General features: G+C 57.1%; 1 protein-coding gene and 1 long non-coding RNA gene across 2 annotated transcripts; both read right to left on the bottom strand.

The window, feature by feature from the left end:
• Window positions 1-219: 219 nt before the first annotated feature.
• SYNGR1 (synaptogyrin 1) lies at window positions 220-10,153 on the bottom strand. Its single transcript, XM_008583409.1, has 4 exons — window positions 10,145-10,153; window positions 9,303-9,540; window positions 7,779-7,924; window positions 220-1,278 (listed from the first exon to the last, which is right to left on the bottom strand). The coding sequence occupies exons 1-4, from the start codon at window positions 10,151-10,153 to the stop codon at window positions 1,057-1,059; spliced, it is 615 nt and encodes a 204-aa protein (XP_008581631.1). The 3' UTR covers window positions 220-1,056.
• On the bottom strand, window positions 4,311-5,945 carry LOC103599289. The gene is made up of 2 exons (XR_551274.1): window positions 5,857-5,945; window positions 4,311-4,609 (listed from the first exon to the last, which is right to left on the bottom strand). It is a non-coding gene; the product is annotated as an uncharacterized LOC103599289 (long non-coding RNA).
• Window positions 10,154-10,294: the final 141 nt, after the last annotated feature.

Genomic DNA, 10,294 nt, shown 5'->3' with positions numbered 1-10,294 from the left:
AGTCCTTTGGGAGGCCACAAAGGGGCTTGCTGGAGCTCTCTCGGATAAGCTCCCCGTGGTATACACAGAGCACAGAACAACACACAGGGNGCTGGAGCTCTCTCGGATAAGCTCCCCGTGGTATACACAGAGCACAGAACAACACACAGGGACACAAGTGAGGTGGGTGAGTCCTCTAGGAGGAGGCCAAGGGCTGGGGGAGGGGCCGGTGGGGATGTGGGTGGGGGACCCTGAGGCCGGGCTGTCCCCGGGGGTAGGGGGAACAGCTGGGGCAGAACAGGCCCTTGGCTTGCAGCAGAATCTGGGTGTTTCACGGGGCCAAGGTCCCCAAGTCCTCCCAGAATGACAGTGGCACTGAGCCCCAGGCTCGGGGATGGGGGGAAGGTGGGAAGACAAGGAAGAGTGGGTGCTCTGTGGTTGGCTGGCCTGGGCTTGGCCCTGCCTCCATCACTAGCTGCCTGAGTGACCCTAGGCCAGTGACCTTGACATCTCCAGGCATGTTTCCTGAACCATGAGTTGAGACAGTCCTGACACTCCTAGCAGTCTGCTGTGGAGTGGAGAGGGCTCTGGGTGTGACAGCCCCCAGTGTCCTGTGGTGTTCCCACTCACCCTGTGACTACTGCCCCATGCAGCCAAACTTCCCAGCACCGTCCCGGTCTATCTTTCCCACCATTCCTGCCTCTGGGACCAAGAGGGACTCCGCCACATCTCATCATTCCCCTTTCCAGGGACCATTTCTGCCTTTCGCCACCCAGGCCGAGCACAGGCCCAACACACAGTAGGCGCTCAGTGAATGCTCGATGACACGGTGAATGAATGCACACACCCTGGCCCCCACCCTCCAGGCCCCTGCTGGACACATGCCCTCGGACACACTTGTACACGTATGTGGACACCCAGCCCAACACCTGGCCACCCCGAGCTACCCTGAACCTCAGGGAACAACTCACATGAAGAGGTGCTGGGCAGGGCAGCCTGGGAGGGGACAGGGGGCTGGATGTTGGGGTGGGGGCTGGGGTGGAGGGCGCAGGGGCAGGGGCAGGCAGTCACTGTGGCTCAGTAGCCCTGCGACTGGTAGCCCTGGGGCTCAGCGTCGAAGGCGTTGGCCGGCTGCTGGTAGGTGCCGCCCATGCCGGCGGGGTCCGGCCCGGTGCTGGGCTCCACGTAGGGGGCGTAAGGCATGCTGGAGTCCTGGCTGGGGTCCATGTAGTCCTGGGAGAAGAGGGCCGAGTCGGCGCCAATCTGGTACCGCTGGAAGGCCAGCACAGCCTGGCCCGCCTGGGGATGGGGCCGGCGGGGATAAGGACAGGTGGGAGGGGACAGTTAGGGGAGAGACAGACAAGAGCACTGGGTTAGTGGCGGGTAGTTCACAGGAAACAGGCAATAGAGGGTTAAAGATCCTCAAAGCACCAAAGATGAAACCAAGCTTGACCGAGGGGAAGGATGTCCTCGCAGCCACTCTCGAGAAGAGGCCCCAAACCACATCCTCCAGCCAAAAAGAACTTCAGAAGTCATCTGTCCTATGTCTCCCAGTCCCAGAGGTCACCCTAGGCCACCAAATATTCTAGCTCTCCACTGTGGAGTTTTAAAATAACCCACAGCCTCCTTCTAAAACTGCGTTCTCAGAGGCGTTACACGGAATGAGAAAACAGTTTCTTAGTGCGACAGAGAACTGCTGACAGCTCCTAAAAGCCCTTCTTCTATCTCTCTTGCAGCTGGACGTGGTCATGTGACTAAGTTTTGGCCAACGGCGTACCCCATGTTCTTTGTCCCACCATCTGACCTCATGCCTGGAATGCAGATGTGATGGCTGGAGCTCTAATTGCCAAACTGGACCACCAGGACCATGAGCCAAATTGTAGGGACGGAAGAGGCCAGGGTCACTGAAGACCTCTGGAGCCATGCCAGCCTGGGATGGCCTCGCTGGACTCAGACTTTGTTTAAATCATTGTTATTTGGGATTTCTGTCACTTGCTGCTGAACCTAATTCTAGCTGAAACACTTGGTCATACAAGTTTGGGAAATTTTAAACAGAGTAAAACAAGTTTCAGGACCACACAACTTGTCAGAGCTTTGACTATTCAATGTATGCTGGATCCCCAAGGGAGAAACTATGGCAAAGCCACATTTTTTTTTTTTTTTTTTGCAGCTAGCCAGTTCAGGGATTGAACCTGGTATTATCAGCAGCACACTCTAACCAACTTAGCTAATCGGCCAGCCCCTGGCAAACAATGTTTGCCAACCTTATCTGACCACCGAAGAAACCCTTTTTTCAAAGAGTCCAGTTTGGGAAAGACTTGTCTACAGCACACATGCATAGTTAGAAAATTCTTTTTCTTTTTTTTTTTTCTTTTTTTTTTTTTTAAAAAGATGACCGGTAAGGGGATCTCAACCCTTGGCTTGGTGTTGTCAGCACCACGCTCAGCTATTGAGCAAACCGGCCATCCCTATATAGGATCCGAACCCGTGGCCTTGGTGTTATCAGCACCGCACTCTACCGAGTGAGCCACGGGCTGGCCTAGAAAATTCTTTTTCAATAAAAGCAATTATATTGTTATTAGACATAGACCACACAGAGCTAAGGATTAAATCAAACTTGTCATCAAAGAAACAGCTTATAGGTTTATCGTGAAAGCCTTTGCTAGAAATCTTTCCAGCCCTGGGAATCTGCCTGTGATGGAAAAATGCTAATGCTCTCCATACCCGTTTTTGGGCTGGGAAGACTAAGGCCTAGAGAAGGGAGGGTCCATGACAGAGTTAGTGCCAGAACCCAGCCAGAGCATGGGGGTCTTACCCCTTCCCAGGCCAGCCTCTCCTGCCCCCATACCTCCTTCCCTTTGACCAGCCCTCTGACAAGGCTCTCAGTTAACCAGGAACCCAAAAGGGCCACTCAGTGAAGAGGCAGGGAGTGAAGTATGTCTGGCGTTTTATTCCAGAAAGTTCCAGAAGCCTAGTGACTAGGCATAAACTTTTGTTCTGTGCTCACTGACAAAAGCTCTGAGGAGCAGTCCTTTCTGGGAAGTGGCTGTTTAAAGTAAAGTGCCAGGGGCCTGGGGAAGGCAGATTGGGCCTAAAGAAGTTGGCCTGGAGAATGCAGTATGGGCCTCTTGGGTGTTTCCACTAATTTGGTATGAAGTCCTGGCTGCTGGGGGTTAGACGCTGGAGCCTGAAGAAGCTGGGGGGGGGGTGAAGAGCTCCCTTGGGGCAGTCTTGAATCTTTGGCAAGCCTACAAGAGCAACGGGGAATGAGCGAGTGAATCCCCGAGAGCTTGCTTCTCCCAGAGCTCCCCGGCTAAGCAGAGGGCTGGAGAAGTTGACCTCTGTGGACCCTTCCAGGGAGGGGCCTTTGGCTTACAGGCACCTGGTACTGTTTCTGTGATCAGTCCTCTGTCCCCACTGAGGGAAGGCCTTCTTACGCCAACAAGTTCAAGAGGCCACAAGACAGGTGAGAGGAGGAGCCTGGGCCCCCGTGAGACTGGGCTGCGGAGGGGAGGCTGGGAGTTCCGCTCAGAGCCCAGAGACTGTATAGTCCACCTGGCCCCATTTTCTCAGAGCCAGTACTCTCTGCGGCATCTCCACTATGCAGCAAGCAGTCTGCACATGCATGCCCCTGCGTGCTCAGCCCCTAGCCAGGCTGAGGTCTTGCTCTGGGACCTGTTTACGCTCCACTGCTTCCTTAACTCCTGCAGAGAGTGGAGGGATAGGTGGGTTTCTGCCCAGGCAGGTAAGGGCCCCAAGGAGGGAAACTGTGTAGAACCAGAGGCCAAGGTCCTTTGGAAGAGCAAGAATTTACCACATGAGAATCACTCCCAAAGTAGACATTATGGAGATGACCGACTCCCTGGGAAGAACGGATGAATGAACGAAAGAGCTTACATTTACTGAGCACCCCTGTGCCGAGCCCTGTGCTGGCCTTTGTCTAATCTGGACAACAACCTTGAGAGGCTGGTCCGTCATCACCCTCCTTCCAGAGAAGTGAACTGAGGCTCAGAGAGGTGCTGGGGTTTGCTCTGAGTCATAGCACATGACAGCAGAGCTGGGCCAGGAGTCCTCTGACATCCTAAGCCGAGCCCCTCTTGGCAGCCAAGCCTCCATGTGGACCGTAAGATCATCCTTCACACCACAGCTGTCCACAGCTCAGCACCTCTGCCATGAACATCTCCTGGCAGCAGTGTAGGGAGCCACCTCCAAGCCTCTAAGCCTGTGGCAGTCCATTTGGGGTAGATTTTGACATGTTTGTTTTCCCCTCCCCAGCCTGTGGATTTCCGGGGCCAGGGGCTCCATCTAATTCATCACTAGGCACAAACAGCTGCTCGATAAATGTTTACTGAATGAATGAACGCATGAAGAATAAACAAAGGGGGCAATGAGTGGGTGGCAAATCTTAACTGGCTCCTCAAGCCAGCCTTCCACTGCCCTCCAGGCCCTGGCATCCTGGACACTTCTGGCAAAGCTGCTCCTGCCACCTCGCCACCAGATGTGACCTGGGGCTCCCTGCCTTTGCAAGCGGGGAGGCCTACGTCTGCGCCGAGGCAGGGAACAGTGTGCTGTATTCCTCCTGGAAGGTAAGGTCCTTGAATCTCTGCACGGCCAGGGCTGCGGTCAGGCTCTGCCAGGAGAGAGCAGGGGTGAGGCTGGTGGGGAAGAGCTGGGAAGGGCAGAGGTGCCAGCAGGGAGGCTGGCTCCAGTGAGCCAGGTGGGCACCTGTCAGTCAGATACTTCAGACCCGCCCCCACTCAGGGCTTACTGATCCCAAACTCCTCCCTGGGGGCAGGTGGTCCCTGCTTCTGGGCACCTTCCCTGGACTGAGATCCCCTGGAGTCAACTGGTTCTTCCTGCCCAGGCTTGAGGACAACAAGGGCTGGAGTAACCATGGCTGGCCCACTAGAGCCTAAACCATGGGTCCCCCCGTCCAAACTCTCCTGATATTTTACTAGGGGGAGGTGGGTGTCCCAGAAGAAAATGGATATCCGGAGGCCCTCAAAAAGAGAAAGAAGTCACCCCAGGGCAGGCCTAGGAGGGTGGGTGGCCAGAGCACGGAGGGCTAGCTGCCTGTATATAGCCTCAAGGGTCCAAGGACTACTGGAAAGCTTGGAGGAGAGGGGGCTGCAGATGGGGACATAGAGCTGATGTGACCCTAGATCTCCGCAGGAGGGAGATTAGGAGAAAAGAAGAGAGAGAGACAACCTAGACTGGTGGGGAGGAAGGGCCAGCCCTTCTGTCGTGCTGGTGGGCCCTTGAGACCACAAAGCCAGAGCCTGCAAAGGAGTGGTCACTGGCCAGTTGGGCCCACAGACATGCCTTCTTTGACCCGCACGATTTTTTTTTTTAACTTGAATAAATTGCCAACACATAGAGATCAGATTTCATATAAAAATTCTGGCTTCTCTGAGAAAACTGGAAGTCCTAGCCTCTGTAACAACAGGAGCCGAGCAGAGGGTGGCCTCTTGGGATAGCATGCAGAGGCCACCCAGCCCGCCCATGTGCTCTCGGGCCCTGTCTGGCCCATGGGTATGTGAGTTTGTGAGCCCCTCATCACGCAGTCGGGAATTCAGAGGCAAGCAAAATTAGAGGCGGCCCTGGGATGGGAACCAGGTCTTCTGACTCCTCGGCCTGGGCTTCTTCCCAGCCTTGAAGCCTCAACTTCCCACAGAGGCTTCTGCCTTCGCATCTGCACAAGGGAATAATAAACACCATCCACCCAGAGTGCTTCGGGGTGTCCACGACCCCCAGGAAGGCTGCTCTGCACCAGAGCGAGGGCCTGACATCACCGTGTGACTGTCCTGCTGGCAAAGGCCACCAGCCTGGGAGCATGGCTGGGGGGCAAGTGTAGGCTCAGTGGGCGGCTGTACTCACCCAAGTGAAGATGGAGAAGAAGGAGAAGGCAATGGCGGCCCTGGCTGCGTCCGTCCCTTCGTTCAGTGGGTTGTCCTCTGCCTTGGAGACCTGCCACTGGTTGGCCAGGTAGCAGAAACCCACGAACCAGAGGAAGGCCCAGAAGGCTGGGGGGTCCCCAGGGCCAGGCAAAACAGGTAGAGAGCCATGCACGGGGGAGAGGGTGAGTGTGGAGGAAACGGGGAAACCGAGGAACAGGAGGAAGTTCATGTCTCCCATGCTCCCCCACCCACAAAGGGAGAGGCAAAGAGGGAGAGGGGAGAGGAGCCAAGAGAAGGTGCAAGTGAGGACCGAGAAATCAGCCAGAGGCAGAGGGGAGAGAGAACACAGAGGGCAGGGCCAGGACCAGAAGGAGGATAGCCATGGGCAGTGAGAGAGTGGGAAGGAGGGAGAGACAGAGAGAAGAAGCGTCACCTCAGGCCGGGTGTCTCNCCTTCCACTGCCCTCCAGGCCCTGGCATCCTGGACACTTCTGGCAAAGCTGCTCCTGCCACCTCGCCACCAGATGTGACCTGGGGCTCCCTGCCTTTGCAAGCGGGGAGGCCTACGTCTGCGCCGAGGCAGGGAACAGTGTGCTGTATTCCTCCTGGAAGGTAAGGTCCTTGAATCTCTGCACGGCCAGGGCTGCGGTCAGGCTCTGCCAGGAGAGAGCAGGGGTGAGGCTGGTGGGGAAGAGCTGGGAAGGGCAGAGGTGCCAGCAGGGAGGCTGGCTCCAGTGAGCCAGGTGGGCACCTGTCAGTCAGATACTTCAGACCCGCCCCCACTCAGGGCTTACTGATCCCAAACTCCTCCCTGGGGGCAGGTGGTCCCTGCTTCTGGGCACCTTCCCTGGACTGAGATCCCCTGGAGTCAACTGGTTCTTCCTGCCCAGGCTTGAGGACAACAAGGGCTGGAGTAACCATGGCTGGCCCACTAGAGCCTAAACCATGGGTCCCCCCGTCCAAACTCTCCTGATATTTTACTAGGGGGAGGTGGGTGTCCCAGAAGAAAATGGATATCCGGAGGCCCTCAAAAAGAGAAAGAAGTCACCCCAGGGCAGGCCTAGGAGGGTGGGTGGCCAGAGCACGGAGGGCTAGCTGCCTGTATATAGCCTCAAGGGTCCAAGGACTACTGGAAAGCTTGGAGGAGAGGGGGCTGCAGATGGGGACATAGAGCTGATGTGACCCTAGATCTCCGCAGGAGGGAGATTAGGAGAAAAGAAGAGATAGAGACAACCTAGACTGGTGGGGAGGAAGGGCCAGCCCTTCTGTCGTGCTGGTGGGCCCTTGAGACCACAAAGCCAGAGCCTGCAAAGGAGTGGTCACTGGCCAGTTGGGCCCACAGACATGCCTTCTTTGACCCGCACGATTTTTTTTTTTAACTTGAATAAATTGCCAACACATAGAGATCAGATTTCATATAAAAATTCTGGCTTCTCTGAGAAAACTGGAAGTCCTAGCCTCTGTAACAACAGGAGCCGAGCAGAGGGTGGCCTCTTGGGATAGCATGCAGAGGCCACCCAGCCCGCCCATGTGCTCTCGGGCCCTGTCTGGCCCATGGGTATGTGAGTTTGTGAGCCCCTCATCACGCAGTCGGGAATTCAGAGGCAAGCAAAATTAGAGGCGGCCCTGGGATGGGAACCAGGTCTTCTGACTCCTCGGCCTGGGCTTCTTCCCAGCCTTGAAGCCTCAACTTCCCACAGAGGCTTCTGCCTTCGCATCTGCACAAGGGAATAATAAACACCATCCACCCAGAGTGCTTCGGGGTGTCCACGACCCCCAGGAAGGCTGCTCTGCACCAGAGCGAGGGCCTGACATCACCGTGTGACTGTCCTGCTGGCAAAGGCCACTAGCCTGGGAGCATGGCTGGGGGGCAAGTGTAGGCTCAGTGGGCGGCTGTACTCACCCAAGTGAAGATGGAGAAGAAGGAGAAGGCAATGGCGGCCCTGGCTGCGTCCGTCCCTTCGTTCAGTGGGTTGTCCTCTGCCTTGGAGACCTGCCACTGGTTGGCCAGGTAGCAGAAACCCACGAACCAGAGGAAGGCCCAGAAGGCTGGGGGGTCCCCAGGGCCAGGCAAAACAGGTAGAGAGCCATGCACGGGGGAGAGGGTGAGTGTGGAGAAAACGGGGAAACCGAGGAACAGGAGGAAGTTCATGTCTCCCATGCTCCCCCACCCACAAAGGGAGAGGCAAAGAGGGAGGGGTCCCCAGGGCCAGGCAAAACAGGTAGAGAGCCATGCACGGGGGAGAGGGTGAGTGTGGAGGAAACGGGGAAACCGAGGAACAGGAGGAAGTTCATGTCTCCCATGCTCCCCCACCCACAAAGGGAGAGGCAAAGAGGGAGAGGGGAGAGGAGCCAAGAGAAGGTGCAAGTGAGGACCGAGAAATCAGCCAGAGGCAGAGGGGAGAGAGAACACAGAGGGCAGGGCCAGGACCAGAAGGAGGATAGCCATGGGCAGTGAGAGAGTGGGAAGGAGGGAGAGACAGAGAGAAGAAGCGTCACCTCAGGCCGGGTGTCTCCACCCTCTGCCAAACACCAATTCCCAGCTACAGCCCCGACTCAGGCCCCACAGTCCACCCCCGAGGCCGGCAGCTCCCCAGGGAGGAGGCTCCCACCCTGCCCTACCACAGGCTTCCAGAGAACTGGGTGAGGGGAGGAGGGTGACAAGATGGGGCAGGGAGGCAGGTCAGCTTGGGCAGGGCTGGGCCTCAACTTCTAACGCACTCGTAGCCTCCCAAAGCCCCCAGATTTAGTGAGGAGACTTTGAGAGCTGAGGTCTGGGGGCTTTAGTAGTGGAAGCTTCATGACCACATGATCTCTTGTGGGTGCCTGGAGTCTGCCCAGAGAAGCCCAGAGCTGCTCAGGATAAAATGCGTGTGTGCCAAGATGGTGGGGTGCCTGAGGCCCAGCCCACCTCCCACAGGCACCGCTGGAGAACCCTGGGCTCCCTGGAAGTTTGAGGACCACTAACTTAGTTCTAGTTCCTTCTGGTCAGAGGGGCCCTGGTCTCACTTCCTGCAGTCAGCCGGGCTCCTCCTGAGAGCCTCAGGTCTGGAAGTGGTGGGAGGTCGCAGCCCAGAGGCCTGAGACCTCAGCCTCAGCTCAGTGAGCTGCAGTCCATGGTTCCCACCCCTGCTGAAAGCATCTGCCAATCAGATTCCTACAGCTCATGGGGCAGAGGTCAGGGTGGCTCTGCCAAAGGCCATTTCTGAAGGGAAAATGGCAGCAGGTCATGTCAGCTCCCCAGTTCCAGGCCCCGGTGCTGCCTAGGTCCGGCTGGGGAGGTGGAAGGGGAGACTGAGGCTCCCAGGGCACCTACTGTGTGCTAGGTGTCCAGTCACCCCCTTGCTTAGTGCTCCTGAGGCTCACCAGGGAGGTGGCACAGAGGGGCCCTCTGCTCTAAGGGGGACTTGCTGGGGCGGGGGCTCACCTGAGACGCCAATGTCTGACAGGACGGCTTTCTTGCGGTCCTTGACGCTGCTGATCTGGGGGAAGTACACGTCCAGGGCCAGGTAGAGGAGGCAGGTGAGGAAGGCGAGCACGCCCACAGCCACGCCGTAGCTGCAGGCATTGGCATTGCGGTTGTAGATGCAGAACTTCTCGCCCTTTGAGGAGCTGTTGAGGTAGCCCTCGTTCACGATGGAGCCGAACACCACGATGGAGAACAGCTGCGGGGGTTGGGGGGCAGGCATGAGACTGGCAGGCCCCCACCCAGTACCAGTCTTGAGGGACGGGAGGCTGCCAACAGCCCTCAGCCTGCTGTCTGCCCCTCTGTGAGCCGCAAGGCCGTTTTAAGCAGGCATTTCAGGGGGAAGCCCAGAGAGGGAGAGACACTTGCCTGGGGTCACATAGCATAGGTGGGGTTAATCACCGCTTTCCTTAGACTCAGGCACTAAGGACCCTCTGACCACAGATGTGGCCCCACCCTCTACCCCCAGCCAGGTCCTGAGAGGTCTTCCTGGGCCCTGACACCAAGATTTCCCAGGACTGGACCAAGTCTCTCTCAATGAGGGGCCATGGGCCCTCCTGGGCTGTGACCCTTCCAGGTCTTCACCCCCAGAGGCTGATCCTCCGGCTGCTGCATGTGCCCAGCCCCATCTTGTGCACCCCTCCCTCTGAGGAACCATGGGCTGGTTTGGGGTCTCAGGCCCTGTTGCCTGAACTATCCAGGCCCCGGCAAGTGGCAGAGTGAGGAATGAAAAATTAATGGCAGGTGCATTCCTGCCACATGCAGGACACCCTGCACGATCCCAAGTGTATGACACATGCTACCGCATTCATCCCCGCATGACCTCTGCGACAAGTGATTTCAGTTGGGCAGGCAGCCAGTGGGGATGGCCCTAAAGACCCTCCTCCTGCTATATTTTTTTTTTTTCTTTTTTGTCTTTTTTCGTGTCCGGCAACGGATCGCAACCCTCAGTG

This window comes from Galeopterus variegatus, unplaced genomic scaffold, assembly GCF_000696425.1.
Source record: "Galeopterus variegatus unplaced genomic scaffold, G_variegatus-3.0.2 Scaffold2902, whole genome shotgun sequence".
In the NCBI taxonomy this organism is placed as follows: Eukaryota; Metazoa; Chordata; class Mammalia; order Dermoptera; family Cynocephalidae; genus Galeopterus; species Galeopterus variegatus.
Note: the sequence above shows the minus strand (reverse complement) of the source record. Positions and strands in the feature narration are given on the sequence as shown.

Coding starts and splice junctions, on each gene's coding strand:
- SYNGR1 (XM_008583409.1), bottom strand. Junction 7,925..9,302: donor GTCAGACATTGGCGTCTCAG/GTGAGCCCCCGC, acceptor GGGACCCCCCAG/CCTTCTGGGCCTTCCTCTGG. Junction 1,279..7,778: donor TCTTCTCCATCTTCACTTGG/GTGAGTACAGCC, acceptor CCCCATCCCCAG/GCGGGCCAGGCTGTGCTGGC.